This window comes from Falco rusticolus, chromosome 4, assembly GCF_015220075.1.
Source record: "Falco rusticolus isolate bFalRus1 chromosome 4, bFalRus1.pri, whole genome shotgun sequence".
NCBI lineage: Eukaryota > Metazoa > Chordata > Aves > Falconiformes > Falconidae > Falco > Falco rusticolus.
In genome coordinates, this window is record NC_051190.1 from 13301116 (window position 1) to 13324405 (window position 23290).

The 23290-nt window shown below is 50.0% G+C and overlaps 1 protein-coding gene across 4 annotated transcripts in view; it reads left to right on the forward strand.

Annotated features, from left to right (window-relative positions):
• The window catches only part of PLXNB1 (plexin B1), an 82580-nt gene extending 62861 nt beyond the window's left edge, over window positions 1–19719 (forward strand). For 2 of the 4 annotated variants that reach the window (XM_037385810.1, XM_037385809.1), the window contains 20 exons: window positions 747–883; window positions 1524–1700; window positions 1898–2066; window positions 3207–3449; window positions 4759–4935; window positions 5236–5384; window positions 5771–5871; window positions 6666–6883; window positions 7083–7261; window positions 7999–8065; window positions 8661–8807; window positions 9297–9474; window positions 10338–10441; window positions 11100–11184; window positions 11923–12089; window positions 13097–13257; window positions 13502–13649; window positions 14360–14424; window positions 14515–14590; window positions 14978–15721. In XM_037385810.1, the coding sequence (XP_037241707.1) occupies window positions 747–883; window positions 1524–1700; window positions 1898–2066; window positions 3207–3449; window positions 4759–4935; window positions 5236–5384; window positions 5771–5871; window positions 6666–6883; window positions 7083–7261; window positions 7999–8065; window positions 8661–8807; window positions 9297–9474; window positions 10338–10441; window positions 11100–11184; window positions 11923–12089; window positions 13097–13257; window positions 13502–13649; window positions 14360–14424; window positions 14515–14590; window positions 14978–15262 (3033 nt within the window). In that variant the 3' untranslated portion in view covers window positions 15263–15721. Of the gene's footprint in view, window positions 1–746; window positions 884–1523; window positions 1701–1897; window positions 2067–3206; window positions 3450–4758; window positions 4936–5235; window positions 5385–5770; window positions 5872–6665; window positions 6884–7082; window positions 7262–7998; window positions 8066–8660; window positions 8808–9296; window positions 9475–10337; window positions 10442–11099; window positions 11185–11922; window positions 12090–13096; window positions 13258–13501; window positions 13650–14359; window positions 14425–14514; window positions 14591–14977 lie in introns of all 4 variants that reach the window. The other 2 variants (XM_037385811.1, XM_037385813.1) reach the window with 2 other exon arrangements.
• Window positions 19720–23290: the final 3571 nt, after the last annotated feature.

The window sequence follows — 23290 nt, forward strand, 5'->3', positions numbered from 1 at the left end:
TAGAGTTGTTACAGGTACCAAAGCACTCTTGAATGGGCAGGAGCTATTTTGGAACTCAGGACTGTTTATGTATGGTTGGGTTGGGTTTTTTTGCTCCAGTCTCCTTGCTCCTTCTCACTTCATGTCTCTTGCTCTTTGTTGATCAGCAGTGACTTGTGCCACTCTGCCTGGTTCCTCTAAATTTTGCTGCAGCTCCTCAGTGGTACTGGTTTTGTTAGTCTGATTAATTTATCAAACTTCATATCTCCTTTCCAGGTCACCTACAAGTATGTTTAACAGCACAGGTCTCAACACAAATTCTTAGGGCTCCCTGCTGGTAATCTTGTCTACTAGACAAACAGACAATTTATTTGCTACCTTGTTTTTCCTAACCTGAGTTATTAATCCAGTTACTGATCTGAACAATCCCTTTGAACTGTTAATCCTAGGGTTTGTGTGTGAGGCTCACAGCTCTGCTCTTTGCAGCATCCATCTGCCTTTTGCAGTCTGTGGAAAGGCTGGTCCCTGATTCGTGGTTCTTGCCGGTGTGGTGTGATTGACCCCTCCTCTGTTCTCTGCTCTGTACGGTAGCTGTTGGAGCCTAGCTGAGGCCTGATTGGGATCTGCAGTTTCTATTTGCAGGGCACCGGAGGTCACTGAAAACATGTTCTGCTGTTTCCTTGCCTTGCCTTATCATTTGAGGTCCTTGTCACTCACCTCAGTTTTGGTTTTTTTCTTCCCCCCCCCCGCCCCCCCCTCTTTTCTAGAACCCAGAGCTGAAATCCATTGTTCCAACTCGGGGCCCCAAAGCGGGAGGAACCTGCCTTACCCTTCTGGGCTCAAAGCTGCTGACTGGGCATCCTAGTGAGATCAGTGTCCTGCTTGGAGACCTCCCTTGCCACATGTAAGATCAGAGCCTGCCAATGTGCTGGCTGTGCACTGCCCTGAGTCCTTCCCAGAGCCCGGGGGGGTGCGATGCTGCCAGGCTCAGCCCTTAGCACAGGCTGTTGGAGCTCTGCTCTCCTCTGTGTTCCAGGAGATCCTCCCCTTGAGGGTCGTGGCAGCAACCTCGACCATCTCACGTTCCTGCCCACGTTCCCATGGATGTGAACAGTGCTACATGGGCTCTGTTCTGCATGTCTCTTGGCAGGACTGTACCCCATTCTGACAGCTCTGCTTTTGCTGATGGGGAACTGCAGTTGGCTCCTGCAGACTAACACTAAGAGCTGCTTGTTCTCTTACGTCCTGGGACACGTATACCTGACAGCACAGCTGGTGAGAAGGTGCACGTGCCTTGGTAGCATGCTTCCAGTCTTTTCAGTCTGGACAGTGGCTGTACCTGCTTTTTGTCCATGTGCTGCTGACTGACAACTGCTCAGCAATTATTGCTTGCTTAGATAAGGCACGAGACCTTTCAGCATTAAATTTAGGAAAATACCAGAAGAGGTTTGCAAACTGTCTGCAAAGAACAAAGCATAGTACTATAAAAATCTGTCTCTGCAGTGGCTCTGTTAATCCCTTGTTCTCTCTTTCGTCTCTCCAAGCCTCTCTGAGATGACGGAGGATCAGTTGGCGTGCCAGACGAGTCCCAGCAATGTGTCTGCGGAACTCCCAGTCACTATCAAATACGGGGACCAAGAGCGGAGACTGGAAGGAACCCTCTTCAGATACACTCTGGATCCCAACATTACTTTTGCAGAGCCACCTAAAAGCTTCCTCAGGTAGAAAGACTGAGTGCACCTTCCCCAGAGCTGTGTGCTGAGGGAGGTACTATGGCACCAGCAGCACCTGTTTATTGAGTTGCACTTTGGAGTAACACCAGGCTTGCAGGGATAAGCATAAGCAGAAGGGTGGGAGCATGGGCAAAACCAAGCTGATGAATAACAGGTGGGTAAGATCAGCTGCTTTTCTCTTTCAGCGGAGGGAGAGTACTCAGAGTTCATGGATACAACTTGGACGTTGTACAGAAACCGAAGATCCGAGTTACAGTTTCTCCATCTGAACGCCGGCGCCGAGGACTGGGACGGTGGCGCAGAATCATCCCAGACACTGAGTGCACCGAGGATGCTCTGTGCAGCGTCCAGCAGGTAGCAATGGCAAAGTGCTCATGAAACTGAGTGCATAAGGGTTGATGTGTTGCTCTGAAGAGGTGGACTTCCTGTCCCTAGGGCTTTTCTCCCTCACTTACTGTTATCTGCTTGGATCGTACCAACGCTCTTGGCCAAGTGGAAGCGTTCTCTGCCAGAGTGCGAGGTTAAGGACTTTCACAAACATTTCTATGAGTTGGGTCTCCCTCTGCTTAGAGGTGTGCAGGACTTGTGATGTGGGACAGAAACAGCAGGGCAGCAGTGCGGAGATAAGAAATCCACAGCTGAGCCAGAGAGCTTGTGTGGCTCAGTATGTCCATGCTCCAGACTCTTCCTTTTGTATAGTTCAGGCCATCTCTCTAGCCCCTGGACTGTCTTTCACTATATCACGAGATACAAAAACAGGCAGAGTTCAGTGAAATTACCGGTTCCACCAACAGTTTCTTCTACTGCCGGTGTCCTGAGATGGATTACTACAGACATATTGCTGTGATCATCAAAGTCACAGAGCTTGCAGCAGAATTTGCAGAGGTAGAGGGTGTTTGGCAGCCAAAGCACAAGAAGGGCTTGCATTAAATAGTGGAAATTGTAGAGGGCTTCCTGTATGTAAACTGAGAGAATGTGCTCCTGATGCACGTGCATCAATAATAGCTGGGTTTACCCATGTTCTTAGGAAGGCATTTGTGGCTGTAGTGGGGGAAATAATTTGCTCTAATACTTTTTCACCAAATGTATAAAACATGCAACCAGACAAAGAAATGCCTCTTTCGCAGAAGCATTCAGGCTAGGAAGTCAGCCTTGCATGGAAGGTCTTGGGTCCCCTTCTGTTAGAGCGGGGAGATCTAAAGCTGATGCCTTTCCAGAATTTGCTGCCCGGGGAATGTCAGAGTTGATTCCCACCGCTGAGACCTGGGTGCTTGCAACAAAACCAGTGCTATGAAAACTTTCGTTAGAGGAGCATAGGGAATTCCTCAGATGTTAGATTTTTCCCTCTACAGTTAGGCAGAGTTCTTCTGGCATTGCTCCGGATGAGAGGAGTGCAGAGTGACCTCAGATTTCTCAGGGTTGGGAAGTATTGCAAAGCTGCAGGAGAAGCATTAGTGTCTCATTACTGACACTTCTTTCACCTTTTGCATTTAGTTTGAAGAACCATGTCTTGTTAATTCATCCTACCTGATCCTGTGCAAAACTCCAGCCATTAACCTGCTGTTGCGGAGTGTCCATATCAAACTGGAATTTATTCTGGATAATCTGAGCTTTGATTTCAACTCATTGCATCCCATGCCCTTCTCTTATGAAGTCAACCCCATCCTAAAACCTTTGAACGCTGAAGACCCTGCCAAACCATATCGCCACAAGCCAGGAAGCGTCATCTCTGTGGAGGTAACACAAAAGCCAGCTGGAAATAATGTTCCTTGTGCAAAGTTGTTTGTAACCTGAACGTTTTAAATTGGTGTGGCGCAGCATCCAAGGTTTTAAAGCATTTGACAGGCTTACAGCCTGTCACAGCACATCTACGTTGGCCTATAAGAAATGGCACCTAAGAGGAGGAAAAAAGAGTGTATCAAGCCTCTTGAGCCCATAAATCACTGTGAAGGGCTTCACAGGGTCTGTAGACAGTTTCGTGCCTTTTTACTTTTAATCCTAATAAACTATTTGTACATGAGATATTAGTACTAAATAAACCCCACATCCTGTTCTTAGCTGCCAGCTTTTTCAGAACTTCTTAGAATTCCCCTAAGAGTAACTTAGGAGTAAAAGAGTCCTGGCAGTAGAGAAGATCTGTTACTCGATGAAGGTAGGAAAATCATTCTTTAAAGGTGATACAGAAGGGCAGAGTGGCCAATGTTTTTCTGTGCAAGAAAAAATTTTCTTTTGTATCGAAAAGTACTTTTCTAGTCCAGTACTCATTAAGAAAGTTAATGACTGCAGCTGGAGACACACTTTCTCCACTTGCTCTCTTTTCACATGTGAGTGAAAACTGAGGGTGTGCTAGTCTAGAAATGTCTAGACTGCTGCCACTGGTATTGAGTGCAGTTTGAGAAGACTGAAAGAGAACCAACAAGGTGCGAGCTTTCAGAGAGCAAGGAGGTTGATCTACCAACCTGACAGAGCTCTGGGCAAAAGCATGAAAACATTACTGCAGGGTTCCGCTTAGAAAGCATTAAAAAATAAAAACGTAATTAACATCAGTCATTATGGTTTCATTTAAAAAAGAAAAGAGTCTTAGTTCCCCAAAATTTTTACAGCAGATTTGTGTAGCAGGTAACGATAGCATAAATGCGTTATACCTTTGAAAGGCTTTGATTGACTCACCTGAGTGCTTAGGTTAACTGACAGGAGACTTAACTTTTGAAATATATACACGTGGTGTTTGTGTATATGCATACACACAGAATGAAGAGTTGAGCTTAGTCGTGCTGTGGCTGAAGGACCTTAAGAAGATAGGCTATTTATGGCTGTACTTACACAGTGCAGTATAGGTCCTAAAGGTATAGTCTAAATCATATGCAAGTGAATTTTTTTAGGTTACAAAATTAACTTCTGCAGGCAATTCAGCTGTGAGCCTAGTCAGAGAAGAAAAAAGGCTGTTGTCATCCTACAGTCTTGGTCTCCTCCATCTTCTCTGGAGCCATGGAAACAGGGAGTTGTCTTTTCCCTGATTTGGTGTGCTGTTCCACATCTGTTCCAGGGGGAAAATCTAGATCTGGCTATTTCCAAGGATGAAGTTATGGCTATGATTGGGGAAGGAATCTGTGTGGTGAAGACGCTAACAAGGAATCATCTTTACTGTGAGCCTCCCTCCGAGCAGCCAGCTCCGCGGCACCGCACGAAGCGGGAGGGCACAGACTTGCTCCCGGAGTTCACGGTAGGGAATCGGCAGTACCGCAGGAAATCCTGTCATCGGGTGGGAAGTGGAGGAAAGGCAGAAGCCCTGGTGAGGGACAGGGAAGATACTGGTGTGGCAAGAAGCCGCTGCTGCTCTTAGCTCTACTCCTACATGCCAAATATTGCCTGAAAGCAAATGGTATAGCTGGATTCAGCAGCTGGGCTGTGGGATGGCTTTGCTAGAGAGCTGTATGCCACCTGTACCCATTCTGGAGAAGTCCTGTGGCTTTGCATTTCATTGCTGCACTAAGCCAGTGTCGTGGCATGTGCTTTCTTACAGGTGCAGATGGGGAACCTGAACTTCCTCCTGGGCCGAGTGCAGTATGACACAGAAAGCCAGCTCACCTTCCCGCTGGAGGCACAGATTGGTTTGGGTGTTGGTGCATCCTTTGTGGCACTCATTGTTCTGGTCATCGTCTTCATATACAGGTGAGAAACTCTGGTGTTGTATGAGGTCTTTAAGTTCCTCACAACATCATTCAGTAGACTTGGCTGAGTGTGTATTTCTTGGGCCTAAACAAGGTCCCAGTTTTCTTTGTTGTGACAAATTCTGAGCCACTGGTGGTGTTGGATGTATAAGGCATGTTGCCCCTGCTGGTCACAGGAGCACTATGGGTCATTCAGAGCCAACACCCCAGCGGTGCTCCAAGAGACACATCTAGTTTATGGAGCACTGTTTGGTATCCTGCAGAGATGATGTTCAATAAAAATCACCTCAACAGCAATCACCCTGGAGTCTTTGGCAGCAACACAACAGTTAGCAAGGACAGTCCCTGGCCTAGGGCTGCTGGGAACAATTCTGCTTCTTATTACAGGAGGAAGAGCAAACAGGCTCTGAGGGATTACAAGAAAGTTCAAATCCAGCTGGAAAATCTGGAAACGAGTGTTCGGGACAGATGCAAAAAGGAATTCACAGGTCAGTCACTGAGCTCCTAGGTTCTTGCAGCTTCAGGGAAGCTTGAAGAACCACTCTCAGCCCTACCTCTCTTTCCATTCCTGCATACCTGTTTGGGGAGTTCAGAGCAGGCAATAACTTTATCCTGTGCCAGTGCATTGAAACATATAGCCACATTCTTCCTTTTTTAATTCTTCTGTTTAATCTGGAGTACAGTGATCTGCACAGACCCCTCTGATTCTCCAGTTCATCCTCCAGACTCAGATGCAGAGCTAAAGATCAAGACAGCATACTTGGAGAGATCATAGAATAGTTGAATTACGCCCCGTGTTCTGGGCCTGCAAACCTTGTATTTCAGCCCCTTACAGCAGTGAGCCCTTATGTGGGAGACCTGAGGCTCCGAAACTGTGCAGGTGACTCAGACTGTAATCTCCAAGCGATGTGAGAAGCAGTGAGGAGCAGGAGATCTCTAATACTCTAGCTCTAATGTAGGTAATGCCTGTAACCACAGATCTGTGCTGAACGGTGGCTTCTTTATAAAACTGGAAACCAGCCCCTGACTGTAAATGAGAATAATCACCAAATTCACGTTTGGGTTCCTCCCCAAGCCTGGAAGTTTCCTCATGCAGTTTCTCCCAGTGCCTAGTCTAGTTTTACATGTTCTAGCAATGGGACCCAAATGTGACTCTTCCTGACAGGAAACATCCGTCGTCTCTGTCCCATCCTGCTGGCCCTGGCTCCTGCATCACCTCGTGCTCTGCACCGTCAGTTGTGTGATCATGTACTCAACCTCATGGGTGTTTCCTTTCCCTCAGACCTGATGACTGAGATGATGGACCTCACAAGTGACCTTGTGGGCACAGGAATCCCCTTCTTGGACTACAAGTCCTATGCAGAACGCATTTTCTTCCCGGGCCACCGTGAGTCACCGCTGCAAAGGGACCTGGACATCCCTGAGTGCCGGCGCCAAACTGTGGAGCAGGGATTGGTCCAGCTCTCCAACCTGCTCAACAGCAAGCTCTTCCTCACCAAGGTAACTTACGTTCCTCTCCCTGCCTGCAGCCTGCTGTGGGGTCAGGGCCATGTCACTGGCAGCTGGTGGCAGGAATTGGGCAGTGTCTGTTAAAGTTCACTCCTGAATAAGCTCCCTGCGGCGCCACTACTTCCAAGGGCCAGTAGCTGTGACTTGTTTTCAGCAGATTCACACACTGGCTTATCTCTCTCCCCACCAGTTCATCCACACTCTGGAAATCCAGCGCACTTTCTCTCCAAGAGATCGGGCTTACGTGGCATCATTGCTCACTGTGTCACTGCATGGGAAGCTGGAGTACTTCACCGACATCCTCAAAACACTCCTGAATGACCTTGTGGAGCAGTATGTGGCCAAGAACCCCAAGCTGATGCTGCGGAGGTGAGCCAGCTATGGTCCCACTGCTAGCTGCCTGAGGGGACAGAGCCTTTCTGCCCAGCTGGCAAGCTCTGAAGTTCCTGTGAGTAGGATAGCATCATGGCATGGGCTGCAATTTTAAGACCAGTGTGTATCCAGACAGCATGCATCAAATGGGAGGAAGCAGTAACGACAGCCCTCTCTCCAGTCCCCAGCTGGTAGGGAATATAGCAGGAAAGGTGTGAAAAGGGGAGGAAGCTGGAGTTGCCTACCTCAAATTCCTCTTCTTTTGAAGCTGCTGTGCATTAACTCTCTCCTTGTGTTCAGGTGCTATGGCTCTGCCAAGTCTGCTAATCATGCTTTGCTGTTTAGAGGTCTCTGGGCTCGCAGTTGTGCCATGTTTGGAAGCTAAACTGAAATATCTCCTGCGTTTGGATTCCCATTAGCCTCCTGTCTGGTCCATCCTCCTGGTCTGAACAAACTCCCTTGTTTGAGGCCTGCCAGAGGCTTTCCTCTGTCCCCTGCTTGCTTGTCTCTCCATTTCTGTAATTTGGTGCCTCCTTCAGGCTGAAAAGTGCCTCACAGAAGTAGTACCAAAAGCATTAACCTCACTGGTCTCTAAAGTCCTTTTTTCATTTCCCTCTGCTTTGAGCCTGTATCATCATTTAGTGTGCTTTCTTCTCAAGGGGAGTGACCTTTATCTCCAGATCCCTCCCTACTCTGCACTGTATTCCTGTGACCAGCCTCATGCTCTCTTTCAGGACAGAAACTGTGGTAGAGAAGCTGTTAACCAACTGGATGTCCATCTGCCTGTACGCATTTGTGAGGGTGAGCTCTTTGTCCCTTTGTGATATGGAGAGGCCAAACAAGGGGAAACAGGCACAGCTTTGCTCTGTGTCTCGCTCCTAGGTGAAATAGTGCCAGTCATCCTGTATTTCAGGGTGAGGAATGAGAACCGGGCTGTTCACTGGGAACAGGGATGCTTAAATCAGCATTCATAGCACTCATCGTTTCCAGGATGTCTTGCCGGATCATGGAGGGTTCGGTGTAGCTCCTTTTTCTTGAGACACGCTGGCCATAGGCTGGTCTGTGAGTGGGGAGGACAGATTCTGATCCAATTCCTTTCCTGCGGGGGGGGGGTGGGGGGGTGGGGGTGGCAAGGATAGTCTCCCAGATCAGTGACATGGAGGCAGAGCAGTGCCTTGGTCTTGTGCATCCACATGGTAGTTGGCCCACGCGCTTTCCCCATGCCTGGAAAAGGAGCCGTCGGCAGAGGCTCTGTCTTTGCCTGCTGTGGCTCAGCTGCTGTATCCTCGGTCCTGCTTCTCCTTTGCTTGGGTGTCCCTGTTTCCAAGCTGTTGGGCTCGGCTGGGAGGAGCGAGCTGAATTTCCCTCAGGTGAAACTCTTTCCTTCCTGTGCCAGGATTCTGTTGGGGAGCCCCTTTACATGCTGTTTCGAGGAATCAAGCACCAGGTGGACAAAGGGCCGGTCGACTGGGTGACAGGGAAAGCCAAATATACCCTGAATGACAACCGCCTTTTGAGAGAGGACCTGGAGTACCGTACTCTGGTAAGAACCACGGGTTTTGTTCCCTCTGGGTGCGACAGGGCTGAATGTCTCTGCTCCCATTATTGAGGCAGAAGTGCAGCATCCTGCCACTGTCTCCTGGGAGCCAGGTTTATCCCAGCAGCACAACTCCACAGATGAGCAAGAGCTCTGCTAAATCAGGCACTTTTGCCCTAGGCTGATAGGAACCTTCCCACAAGTATGTGCTACAGTATACACCTGGTGTATGTGCTGTGCTATGTGTCTAGAAATAAGGGGATGAAATTACTGATGGCGCGTTTAAACCCCTCCCCAACGCCTTTGAACTGGCTTCTAGCTCTTGACAAAAGACTGAGAACAGGGTGTTTAACATCTGTGATGTTTTCTTTTCTGAAACTCTTCCAGTGAAAGGACTAGCTGTTAACTTGCCTTAATGCTGACCATCAAAGGTGTAAATGTGTCAGATGAAATCTTACCAGCTGAGTAGCTGTGACCTTTTCTTTTCTTCCCCAGACCTTAAATGCTTTGACCCAAGCAGGAGTTGCTGCAGGAGGGGCAGAGGACTCCCAAGGGATTTCTGCAAAAGTGCTAGACTGTGACACCATAACACAGGTGAAGGAGAAAATCCTAGATCAGATCTATAAAGGGACACCGTACTGTCACCGACCAGACCCAGACACCCTGGACCTCGGTGAGCAGAACTCCTTGGTGCCAAAACCCAGTGAGGAAGTGGAAGAGTGGTCGTTGCAATCTGTGCACAGCACCCTGGCAGGCACGATGCTTGTCGTGCTCTGCTGAGCATGCAGAGTCACTGACCAAAGATCTTGCGCTCTGGCTGGACACAACAGGGCACGATGCAGGAAGGAGGTTTACAGCAAGAGGCAGGGGTGGGAAAAAAGCAGTTGGGTCCAGCCCCTTCCATTTCATGGTGTTCTTTGCCAGACTTAGACCATGGCAATGGCTTGGGCAAGGGGACTGCAGGGGAAAAAAAGCATGAAAAATGTGTAGGAGGGGAGGAAATTTGAGTGTGGCACAGAGATGCTATAGCCATAGACTGGCTCTTCCTGCCAGTGAAGTCAATGGCAGCATCTCAATAATGTATGTCAGGGAAGATTTTGCCCACAGTGTTTAATAAAGGTAGGACTTACGTTGTGAAGGAAACCACTCAGTTTTCCATCTCCTTCCTTCTTTGGCTGCTGCTGAATAGCGGTGAAATTTATAGATGAGCAGGTACTGGGGGAATAGTAACTAACGAGGACTGTAGGTGCGTTTTTGTGGTTTGAATCACAATGTGATGAATCTGTAGGAACTTGACAAGTGGAAACTGGGAGGCCATGAGGCTGTCTGTCGCTGTGCTCAGACTGCCCTGTGACTGCAGGACTCGGCATTGTTACAGGCACCTGCTCAGGTTATGCTGTCCATGAAGTAGCATGGGTAAACGTTGACGAGGATCAGTGGGTGTTTAACAAGGTCAACCAGGTTGAAGCACAGCAGATGTCAAAGATGCCTCAAATTAACAGTTTATCTTTGTTTTCTGTGTTTTAATGGTTGTAGAGTGGAGATCAGGGCTGGCAGGTCATCTGATACTGTCCGATGAGGATGTGACATCTGTCGTTCAAGGAACTTGGAAACGCCTGAACACTCTTCAGCATTACAAGGTCAGAACTCAGTCCACCATTGCCTTGTCCCTCCTCTGTCTTCTACACACCGGTACACTCTGCTCCTGGTGGATCGCTGCCAAAAGGTTGGAGCTTTCTTGCAGCAGCATATTCAAGTTACGTCAGTGCTGTGGCCTGGACTCCAACTTCAACAAGCCTGGCCCCATCCTTTACCTGTACCTGAGATGTGGGCAGGTGTAGGGCTTGGAGGGAGACGTACAAGTTCACATCTGATGGCTGTTGCAATGAAGGCAATGCTGCTGGATCTGAGGATGTTCCCATCCAAATCAGTTAGTAGATGGTGGCGCCGTGATCTGCAAAGTAGCTTCTAGGAATGGAAAGAAGGTGTTTTAACTACCTCACACCGACGTGTCATATCTTGCACCAATATGTCATACCTTGCTGCAGTGTGTTGTAGATGTGAATGACCTCAGTCCCTGAATATTATCTTCATCATACTTTGCACATCAGGTTTTTTAATTGTTACAAACAAGATTCTCCCACCATTAGGAAAGACAGTGATGGTGCCCTAAAATCCTTATCTCTGTCCCTGTTTCTAGTAATGATATAGTCTGGTTTGGTCTGCAGGCACTTGCCTGTTGTGCTGAGGAGAAACATGCCATTTGTTTTGAATGTTGATTTTTTTGCTTATGTGCAGGTGCCCGATGGAGCAACAGTAGCGCTGGTCCCACGCCTGACCAAGCACATCCATAGGGAGAATCAGGATTACATCCCAGGAGAGAGTAAGTTTGATGTCCTGTTCTTGTGGAATGATATTACAGCACTTGCCAGTTAGTGGCACAAGTTTCTTGCCATAGCCCCAGCTTTGTGCTGTTCTAGAAGGCTAATATATGATTTGGACCCCGGTAGGATTGTCAGGGAACTGCAGGTTTGGGCAGGTGAGATGAGAGAAAGGGTAGAGTATAAGAGCAGAGGAAAGCCAGGCTGGGCATGAAAATGCAGATAATCACAGTTCTCTAGTTCTGACTCTCTAGGGACTGAGTGCAGTCTGCCACTTGTAGGAATCTTAATATCCTCAGGTGCTGAGCATGGCCCGAGGGGGCGATGGGACACAGCGCCAGGCAGTTACCTTATTGCCTGACACAGCAAACAGCTCCACGGATGATCCTGTGGCATGAGGGACAATAGCCACAGGCTGCAGCTTAACAGGGTCAGATTGGTTGTGGAAAAGAACTTCTTCAGCAAAATGGTGGCGCAGCCCCGGAGCAGATCGCTGGGGTGGTGGGGGATCTCTGTTTGGGGAAGTTTCCAAGATCTTGAAGGTTTTGAGTGGACAAAGGCAACGTGCTGTAGCGTGGGCAACAGTTGTACTCTGTGCAGAAAGCTGGATAGAGGTCTCCAGAGGTTACTTCCCATTTGTGTTTCTGTCATACTGTGAAATCTCGCTTCCTTGGGGCTCACCTGGCCAAGCTCTGCTGTGAGAGAACTGACACTCATTTCTAAACAATCACTTGTTTTAGAAACGCCGATGCTGGAGGATGCAGATGAAGGTGGGATCAAACTTTGGCACCTGGTAAAACCAACAGAAGAGCCAGAACTTCCCAAGCATAGGCGTGGGAGCTTAAGAGATCGGGAGCGAGCCAAGGCAATCCCGGAGATCTATCTGACACGTCTGCTCTCAATGAAGGTGAGAAGAAGCACAGATTATGTTGTGCTTGGGACCTTACCTTCCTTCATATCCCCCAGCAGATTGCGGGGATGCATATGAAGATGAAGAGCCCCTTTGCCTGGATTGATGCACGTGCTGGTTGTTTCCCCTCTGGCACTGCAGTGCCAAAACTTCTTCTCCTACTAATGGGTTAAGTTTTGCAGAGCCTCTAGGAGAATGAGAAATAGTTTTATCCTTGTGTCCACCCCATGCTTGTCTTCGTGTCCCACAGAAAAAAGCTTCGCAGCGGTGTCCATGGGCTGCCGTGTCTTCTCCCCTTTCACCCCACCCAGGGCCAAGAAGATAGAACTGATCTATTACCTGCTGCAGCAAGATGATGTAATAGTACACACCAGTCATGTACAGATTCGGCTGCAGTCATAAATCACGCATAGCACCTGCTCACATTCTCCTTTTTGCTTTATTCCCGTATCATTGTTAAAAAATAGACAAAGGAACTTGTCACTCTGCTCGGTTCTCAAGAAGGAATCAGCTTTTGGCATCCAGGTTCCCCAGCAGTGCTCTGCTTGCATTAGTACTGTTCCTCAAGAGACAGCCCAGGCGCTTTGCCAGGCAGTGCCTGTGTTCTTCCCACATCTACTGAACTTCCTTTTGCTGCTGAACAAACCCCTTCGCCTTGTTCCTCTGCAGCTGAATCCCACTGCTGGCAGCCAGCAGTCCTCCTCCGCTAGGCCCTCTCTGCGGTTCAGTGCCATTCCATCACATGGCAAGCTCTCTCCCCTGCAGCAATCCCCTTTACCTGCAGCGGTTCTGAGTACATCTGACTCTCCTCTGCATTTTGCTTTGTTTGTGAGTTTCTCCCTGGCCTCTGTCCCAGAAACTGCTGGCACCTTTCTCCTTTGCTGCTGTTCCCTGTAGTGGAGGAGAGGTAGCTTTGGACCAGTGAGGGGAGGTTGCTGAGCAGAAGAGGGTAACCTGTCATCTGCGTGAGGCCTGGGCTGACTGTTCTGCTTGGTTCTCTGCAGGGCACTCTGCAGAAGTTCGTGGATGACCTGTTCCAGGTGATCCTCAGTACCAACCGCCCTGTCCCTCTGGCAGTCAAATACTTCTTTGACCTGTTGGATGAGCAGGCGATACACTATGGGATCGCAGACCCTGAGACCATCCATATCTGGAAGACAAACAGGTACGGTGTTCCTGTGGACCCCAGAGGAGGCACTGCTAAGCTGTCTAGAGCTGATCACCGGCAAAGCGATAGCACCTTCCTCTGCTGAGGAGGAGCAAAACAGGAGTGCAAGGCAGCAAAGCCTGGTGTGAAAAGCTGGTTTTGCTGGGAGGGCAAACTGAGAGGTGGAGTAATGTGCACCATATCTCAACGCCATAGCTGCTACCTTTGCTGATACTCTCTTGCGTTTCCGTCTTCTCTGCAGCCTACCCCTGCGGTTCTGGATCAACATCATCAAGAATCCCCAGTTTGTTTTTGATGTGCAGACATCAGATAACGTAGATGCTGTGCTCCTGGTCATCGCGCAGACCTTCATGGACTCCTGTACGATAGCTGACCATAAGTTAGGGCGGGTAAGTACAGAGGGAGAGGGAAGCATGGTTGGCACGGGTGGTTGAGCAGCGCTGCCCCAGGGAGGCAATAAGGTGTATGTAGCACCACTGGGACAGCAGACGTGGCCCGTCCTTGCTCCCATGTGCCACTGGAGCACAGGAGAGTGATGGGGACTCCTGGGAAGAAAGGAGAGAGGAGCTGATTTTGTTTAGCATATAGAAGTTGTTGCATGCTCTTTATTTACAGCTTACAGCTACGTGACAGAGTGTAAACACTAGCTGGCTGTGGCAGGCAGTGTAAGTCACAGGATGCATCTTGGGAGATTCAGGTTGCCCATTAGGAAAACCTACCACCACTACTAGCCCCGTGCCGAGGGTGGAACAGCCCTGTGCAGGTCACCAGAGACAGGATGGGTGGATCTCTGGAGGATTTGGGGAATCGGCTATGCAAAGTTATAAGCCAATGTGATCTCATACTGGTGATCACCCAGCTCCAAGTGGAAGGCTGGACTAGGGATCCCAAGAGGTCCCTTCAGCAACACACCTCGTGGCTCCTCAGACTGCGTTATTAGAAGGGGAGCCTGGTGTCTGAAGTGTCTCTCCATGCGAGGACAAAATTCCCGATCCTGAGTGAAAGACAGAAAATAGCGGTGATGATGTTACCTGCTAAGGTTAGTCCACAGCATGATGAAGGAGCTTTTTGTAATCAGTTCTGGTTTTGGATGTTCAAGGATTCTCCGATCAATAAGCTGCTTTATGCCCGGGACATTCCTCGCTACAAGCAGATGGTGGAAAGGTAAGCAATGAATGTGAGGAGTCATAGTTTAAGCAGTAACAAGGAGGGTAGGAGGAACATTACGCTAATTGCCTGTGTACCGTGGTGTAGGTATTATGCGGACATTCGTCAGACCATCTCTGCCAGTGACCAGGAGATGAACTCTGCCCTGGCTGAGCTATCACGGGTAAGTAAAAAAAAATTATTTCAGAAGTCACCTTGGCCCCTCACCTGTGCATCTAAGAGAAAGTTAGTAATGCAAAGACGAGATACTCCAGCTGAGTGTGCACTTTGGCTCAAACACGCTGCCCGTTCCCAGTGCTGCTCTGCTTTGTGGCACAACAAGGAGGGTGAGGGTCTGCCCAGCTAGCACTGAAAAGTGTAGTCAATGTTTCAGGGCAAGGATTGTGTGACTTTATTTATTTATTATATCCCCCGCCCCCAACCCTGCTAGGAACTAACTGGTTGCTTTGTGCAACAGGCACATTTCCTAATGAGTTGAGAGGATGCAGAATTTAGAAGAACAATTGTTAGGTGTCTCACAGTTTTGTCTAACTCCCTCTCTTATGTTCAGAATTACTCAGGTGACCTCAATTCCCTGGTGGCTCTACATGAATTGTACAAATACATCAATAAGTACTATGACCAGGTGAGTGTGTTCATACCTGCTAGAAACACATGCCCTTCTCCTTTTACCACCCAATCAACAAACCTCCAAGAATTAGTAATCAAGAGCAGCCAGACTATTACAACGCTGTGTATTGTTTCATTGGCATGTGTAACTTCCATGTCATATGTTTGCTTTATCCTTATCGGAGGGAGGGAGGAAGTCGCAAAAAAGGATTTATCTCTAACTTGAAGGTTGTTGGGATTTCGTGTACACTTTTTTCTTTTTTTGTTTTTTTTTGACGCTGATATCCAAATACTCAGAAATGAAATGCAGTTCAGATTCATTTACTAAAGAGATCATTTTCAGGTGAGAAGTTTAGCATTCATTCTGCGCTACGGAGCTTGTAAGTTATTAGGATGAATCTAGAATACTTACTTGGTGGTTAATTTGAGATGAATTACTGCATAGCCGCTCTAGTCTTGAGCGTGCTGGATTCCAGCCTGGGGCTCCCCCCCCGTGCATGGAGTTGAGCTGGCTGGCAGTGTTGTGTGCAGGAGAAAGGCTGCCAGTGAGCTCTGTCTCGTTGTAGATCATTACTGCCTTGGAAGAAGACCCAACGGCACAGAAGATGCAGCTCGGATATAGACTACAACAGATTGCAGCAGCTGTGGAGAATAAAGTCACGGATTTGTGACAGGTGCAGACAGACTGCTCTCCCCTGGCTGAACAGGGACAGTGCTCGTCCTAGCTATACACAGGGTGTCCTGCTGCCATTGGAACCAGACTTTCCAAGGAACCCGCGGGTGACATGAACAGAGATGTCCGAGGCAGTACAAAGTACAAGCGTCCTTGCATCTCAGAGAATATTTTTTTACAGTTTTTTTCTTTTTAAAAGCAAAACAAAACAAAAAAACCCAAACTTTGGTTTTCCTCTAGCAGACTGTCAGGGGGACCACACAGCTCCTTCCTACAGGTGTTACGTGAATGTGCCAAGTTTCCAAACGATGCTGTTGAAGAGCCAGGTGACAGCACCAAGCACCGTGTTTGTGGAGTCTTTGGCCTTGCACAGATGCCCTTGCCAACGCTGGGAGTCCCCCTGCAGCTGCTCACTTCAGCAGGGACATGGGAAGCTTTCCCCACACTGACAGCTGTGCCAGCTTCTGTCCCCGGCTAGTGAGCGCTCCTGCAGTATCCCACCTGAGAAACTTCCTTGCAGCAATGTCCCCACTGGTTCTGGATGTTGGATGTAGAAAGGAGAGTGTCTGATGGTGAAAGTCTCTTGCTCCCCAGTGTTCTAGTCTCTGAGAGCTTGTGCGCGACACCTGCTTGGATGTAACGTGCTCACCAGCGTGCGCGCTTGCCCAGGGGCCTACTGGAAATGGACAGCACCCCCTCACCTTTTCCCTCAGGACAAATTCAGCATGTGAGAGTCACTGCCTGGCTCGTCTCAGTCGCCGCTGACCCAGCTCAGGATCCATCTTCCTGGTTCCTTGTGGTCAGGAGTTGCCCTGCTCTTTGAAAAAGCACAACTGCCTTGTGCCACTTCCCCTTCCTCCGGTGTCTAGCTGTTCTGCTGCTCTGAACTGGACTTGTAAATACCCTCAGAAAGTTAATGTATTTAAATGCTAAAGGAGAATGTTTTAATTTTGTGGCTTTGAGACAAAGCTTTTCTTGGAGAAGTATCTCTGTGCACTTCTACTGACAAACGTCTGTCAGCACTGGAGCAAAGTTTTCTCCACTGCTTTGTCTGCAGGGATAACTCGTAGATGTCTCTGTTGTTGTAACAACAGTTTGCTTTTCCCCGCAGCTCACTTCAGGGCTTAGCTGTGTGCTCTTCCATTAGGCTTGCTTACACCCTACTCAGTTTCATTTCCCAGACTCTCCTCTTGTGGCACATAGAAGGGTTATTTGGTGAGCTGTGAACTCAAGGAAGCCGTGAAGCACAAGTGCGCTGTTCTCCAGGAGCGTCAGATGTCCTGCAAATGGGTGATTCGTGTGAGGAAGGAGAGGCTGGAGTGGGCACAAGCACAGTTAGCTGCCAGCTGTCCCTAGGCAGGTCCTCGCTGCTCCCTCCTCAGCTCCTGGGCTTTGTGAACAGAGCGCTCTGTCCTTCTGGGAGCAAATTCCTATTTATAAGGATACCCTACTTGTTCTTACCCCCTGCTGCTAATTCCACGCTGATGTCCTGCGTGCCTGGGACAGGTAGACAGGTCTGACTCCTCTGTCACTTCCCTGAGGATGTGATCACGTGAGCCAGGAGCGACCAGAGCTAAAACAGGGCAGGATCGTGTCCCTGCCTTTCTTTAGATTGCATATAGCAGTAATTCCAGGCCTATCGATTCAGCCCTGTGGCTTTGTGCGAGCCGTGCACAGTTGCTAAACTGTTCTCTGAGCAATGTGACAATGAGCTAATGCTGGTCTCTCCTCCTACGAAGCCAGCTCTCTCCTGTGACCCTCTCTCAGCAATATGCCCAGGTACTCTGTGTGCCCAGAGTATGGCCAGCATCTCAGTGCCACCCCCTGCTCCTGTCCTGCTGTACAGAGCAGCAGGTGAACTGGCTGGTTGCTGCCGGGGAGAAGACGGGGGACAGTTTGCCTCTCTTCCCCCAGGTGGGCACCAGTTTGGGTCTCGCTCCTGCCTGACCACCCATTTCCACAAAACTTACAGGGGTTTAGCATCTCTGAAGCCTCTGTCTCAACCAAATCTGATTAAATCAGCCCAAAAATAGCTGGGTGGAGGAAATGACTGACAGATGGAAAGGGGGAAAAAGCAGATACAGTGCAATTAGTAAAGCCCATTCCCTTAGGAGCTGCAGGAGGTGATTCCTTGGTCTGAGGCAGGTGCAGGTGCAGTGGCAGAGTAGCGTTGTTCCCTTGTGCATTGACGGATGGAGTTTGTGCCCCAGGCAGCGAGGTGTAGTTGTGGCCTCTCCAACTCACTGAGTGCCTGCCAGAAGCCACAGGCTCTCTGCTGGATTTACGGCTCTGCAGACTGTTAATGTCTGTCCCTATTTTTGCAGAATTATCTCTGTACTTTCCTGTAACAGGGTGGCTGGGGGCTTAATTCTGAATCCGGCACCCATTGGCAAAGGGAGGAGGACTTGGTGGCTCTCCTGGAGTCGTAGTGACAAGAGTCCAGGTGTCTGTGCTGAGAGCGCAGCCTGTGCCCGTGTGGCTGACCGAGGCTGTGGGGTAAGTGGGCTCCACGTCCTCTTTGCTTCTCGGTCGTGCTCCTGGGTGTTGGATGTGATCTGCTTTCTCCGAGTGTATCTCTGAAAGTCTGCTTTTATTGGAGCAATAATCAAGACTTCAAAATAGAGCTAAACATAGGTGATTGACTTGTTTAACATCTTCATCTTGTCCTTGCATGGCTGGGCAGGAGGCACTGCCCTGTGCAGGTGCAGTGAGGGTGGAAAGCTGGTAGTGCCCGTCTCTTCCCATCTGTCTGTCCTTGGTGTTCTAGATACCGGCATCCCGCTCCCCTGCGACACACGCTAAAGGCCCCTCGCTGGAATCATCTTGGGTGTTTAGGCATGGCCCCTCTCCCCTCCGTCCATGCCCCTCTCCTGTGGCAAAAATCTGTTACTACAACAGGGTTCTGTTGCATTTAAAAATTTGCACAAAACAGGTTTCATTATGAAAATCCCTGTTGCAGGGAAGACTTATTTATTTATTCCTCACGATCCTTCCAAGTTTCTTCTAGTCTCTGCCTGATTCCATGACCAGCTTATCAAACACTCTGGAGATGGACGTTCCTTCTTAAGGATGGAGAATCCTCTCTGTATATTCCTGTTTTCTTACAGGTAGAAAGTTCTGTGGGCACTGGCTGAGAGTGCGCTGACCATTCCCCTTCTGCAAGACCACAAGTGGAGCGAGGGGACGTCGCTGCTTTAATCGTATTCGCAGAAAGGGGATGTTCTTGAATAGCAGGCATTAAAATTTACTTAGTACTGTGGTCAGAGGAAGGAACTTGCTTCCACCATGGTCTGGATGAAACGCCGAGAACTGATCAGTATTAAGACAAATATCCGTTAGTGTATCTGAAAGTCTCCTGTTGGCATGACTAAGAGTAGTTGGCATCCCTGGGATGTAGATGTGAGAGCAATTGCTTTCATCTGTCTGGTGGCAAACTAGACTGTACCTGGAAGCTTTTTTTTTTTTTGATAGAAATTATAGCTGATTTTTTTTTTTAAATTAAAATAGAGGGTTCTTGGATGCTACTGCCTCAGTGGAATGCCATTTCTTTTTCAAGGTATGCCCCAGTGGCAGCGAGATGCTGCTTTTTTGGTGCCTTTCTTGTTGGGATGATTCTTTTGGTTTCTAGAACACCCAGTGTGTTTGCTCTATAATAGTCTTTCTCCTGGTCCTGTCCTGGTGACTCTGCCCTCTCCCAACTTTGTGACTTGGTGTCTCTCTGTCTGTTACGGTATGGCCTGACCTGCATTTATGCCCTGCCACACCTTAAGTTTTGCTCAGAGCACCCGAGGTACTGTCTTTGTCAAATTGGAATTAATAATTAATATAAAAAGCTTGAAAAAAATCTGAATTTTGTTACATAGTGTAATAACTGTTTGTAGATACTGTTCCGAGATGTAGGAATCTATTGGTGATATAAAAGGTTTTGTCTGTAAATAATCAGTTTAGAGTCCAAATGATTTTAATAAAGAGAATTCTTACACAATAATTCAATAAATTTTAATATACAACCTGCGTGTCGTGCTTCTGTTGCGCAGTGATGCAATTGCCTAGAGTCTATTCCCCGTTTTTTCCCTCCTAACTGGAAACTCGAGCAGCAGGAGCTGGGAGTTGTGCCAAGAGCAGGGGCCCTTTTCCCTCCTGCCCCCTCCCTAGTCTGTGAGGTATTTTTGAGATAACCTTGTGCCACCTTCCACTGGTGCCGCCTTCTTGGTGGCACTTCTGCTGCCGGAGCTGGAACACCATCCCTGCTGGCAGGGGGCTGCGAGGGGGGGCTCTGGTCGCGGGGTTCCACCGGGGGTAAGCGGGGAGGGGGTTCCTTAAGGTGCAGTTTGTGCTGGTCCCTGGTGCTCGCTGTTGGCCACCCGCGTCAGGCAGGAAGCGGGGTTCCGAAATTGGCAAAATAATTCTTACAATAATTGCACGGCTCTTCCCAGACATAAAGCTGGCTCCTGGCCCGTCTGTCCTGTCTTTCCTTTTTGTTTTACTGGCTGAGTTCTGGGTACCGTTGGCTTCTCCCAGCTCCCCGCCCCGGGTGCCGCTGCCCTGGCTCCCGCGGGTCCCGGTGCCCCGGGCGCTGCCGGCGCTGGCTCAGCCCCCGGTGGCGCAGCCGCTGCTCCCCTCCCCCGGTTATTTTTAGTGCGGGGGCGGCAGGTGAGAGGAGGGGGGCACCGGCGAGCGGAGGAGCGCTGCGGGAGCCCCCGGCCTTGCTCCGGGAGCTGCTGCGGGGTTAACCCTTTGCGGCGGGGCTGCGGCTCGGGCTCCGCAGTCGGTGCGGAAACCTGAGCTGCGCCGCAGCGGGGCCCCAGTGCGGGGGGGGGGGGGGGGGGGGGGCGGTGTTTAATAATAATGATAATAATAATAATAATGTGATTTGTACTGTGTGGCCGTTTGCTCATCAGTGCCGCGTGGGTGCTGGTGTCCCATCGCGGCGGGGAAGGCGCTGCGGCCCCGGCTGCTCCCCGCGGAAGGGCGGCGGGGGCAGGTGGGCGCTGGTCCCCAGCACCGCGCCGCGGTGCTGCTCGGCTGCCTGCAGGCACTGCTGGGGGAGGCTGGCGTGCCTCGGGTTGGGTGGCACGGCACATGGGTGGGCTTGGGGAGCCTGGCCCCTCTCCCAGGCTGGTCCTGCCGACAGGCTGCTGGGAGCGGTGGGAAGTGCCAGGCAGCCCCGTTCTGGGGACGGAGGAGCCAGAGGGGAAGGATTTCTCCGTTTCCATCTCAGTGGACCTGTGAATTTCCCTCTATAAATAGTTGCTGTGGAGACTAGAGCCATAGCAGGCTGACAGACCTGCTGCCAGGGAAGGCAGGGAGAGGCCAGCAGTAAAATGAACCCACCGCAGCTGTTCTAGGTCTCCTGCTCCCCCGAAGCCGAGGTTGTTCCCAGAAGCGGTGCTGTGATCCGATACCCTGCCCCGCTCCTCACCACGTCCATCCAGCAATGCAGAAGAGTTTGGTCTGCTCAAGGACACCCCTCCTGGGCAGCGCAGACTGAAAGGAGAGCAGGACCAGCTGGGATCTGGCTTTAGGGAGCTCCGGAATGAGCCAGATGCCGGAGCGGAGTGCCCTGCCTGTGAGCTGCTGCACGGTAAGTCTGCGCAGGGCCCCCGGGGCTTGGAGACCCTGATGGGCTGCTTTACACTGTATGGTGCAGTTTACAGGGATGCCGCGCTCAGCGAGGGCTTGGCAGGTCTGTGTTTGTGCAGAAGATGAAGGTGTGTTGCTCTGGTGAGCTCTGTGACTCCAGAGGACCAGGCGCTGGTGGCGTGACTGGTGGCAGGCAGCTCCTTGTGCCATTCCGTGCAGGGCAGGTGGAGTTGTCCAGGCTGGAGGCGAAGTTCTGCTCCCTGCCTGTGGCTCCCGCAGACCAGGCAGGACCAGTATGTTTTTGGGCTGAAGTTCTCTGACCTGGCCCATGCCTGCAGCAAGCCAGTAGGTCTGTACAATGTAGCTTTGAATGACAAAAGCAAATTAACAGTTGCTTTTAATGTAAAGACATGAAGCGATGAAGGACTTTAAAGCATTGATTGTCCTTTATCACAAAACTTAGAAAAGTATGTTTCGCTCACCTGTAGCAAGTTGCATAGCAACGCTCCTCATCCTTTGCCAGTGCGTCCATCTAGCTAGGGTGGATGGAGGTAACCTTGCATGCCACCGGGTGGACTTGCCTCGCCTCGGCAGCAGAAGGGACATCAGGGCCCGGTGAGCTGCCCAAAAGCTCCGTCAGCCCTTGTGCTGGGGTGCATTTTACACTGAGTCTGTCTTTGGGAGTTACTTTCCCACCAAAAGTCTCCTATTACCGTAACAATCCAACTAGGGAAGGTGCCATTGAACTGCCATCTGCACACACTCTTGAGCTTTCCTTTGGCAGGCAAATGGTGGGCGACATAATAAAATCTTCCAGGCTGTTGCCGGACTCGCGGATCAGCCCCTGCTGTCCTGACAGTGTGAGTGAAGAGGGCGCGGTAGATTCTGGTGGTGCAGGAACTGGTGAGGTTACTGGTACGCTCAGTCGGCGCACAAATAAGGAAAATGTTGATATCACCTGTGTTTCACAGCTGAGATGTTAGTAAAAGAGTGGCTGTACAGACATGCAGCTTCCTGGAGGTTTATGCCTAAAAGAGACTGGTTCTGAAGGGTTAGAGGTGTAAAAATGCCATGGCTAGAGATGTAAAAACATGGAAGCGGAGGGTGAACAGAGCAGTGTTGGCTCTGGCAGTTTGGGTTGTCCCTGCCAGGGTTAGTCTCAAGCCCAGTCTGACCCTTAGCTGGAACCGTGCCGGGAGCTTGCCGAGTGCCCCAAGGCAGGCTGCATCCCTGGCTGCTGCGCGGGGAGAGGAGCATCAGCAGGTGGAAACTTCAGGCTTTTTGAGGAAGTTGTGCCTCTGCCTCAGCACCTGGAAGACACTGGTGTCCCAGAACAACTCCCTGTCACGTGGCTCCCACCGCTCCCACCACCTCCATCCCACAGGAACTATTTCTGAAAATCCTCCAGTACAGACGAGCTCTTAGCTTTAGTGACCTGATTTGAAGGATTTGAAGGTCAGTATTTCTACCCGTGCTAATGGTCTGCTGGGATTATTATCACCTGTCTCAAGCTCTGGCAATGTGTGTTAGCCTGAAGCTTCAGCCGTACAGCAAGTGGCATTGCCAAGTTACGGCAGGCTGGACTGGGAATACCCCAGCTATGGCAGTTTACACCTATATTTCCATTAGCAACACAGGTTCTGGGCTGCAATTTCAGGTGACTGGTGCTGAAGCCAATTCTACACGGGTGCTGCGAGGTGGGGGGACAGCAGTTGCATCAGTCTATCTGCAGTGTCTCAGTGTTTGTGCCTTGGGCTGTCATAGTAACAAACCCCAGGAACAGCCTCCCCCTCCGTCACAGCCTCTTGCTAGGGTATCACAGGACAGTCAGGGACAAACCTGTGCCCCGGCCCTGGAGCTGGGCTGCAGGCAGATCTGCAGTGTTGCAGTGTCTAAATGCAGGTCCTGCTTCATGCCCATCTGGAGCGTGATGCTCCTTCTGCCAGCAAAAGCCCAGAGATGTGCCCTCCTCAGCTGGGACGGGGATGGGGAGTGGGT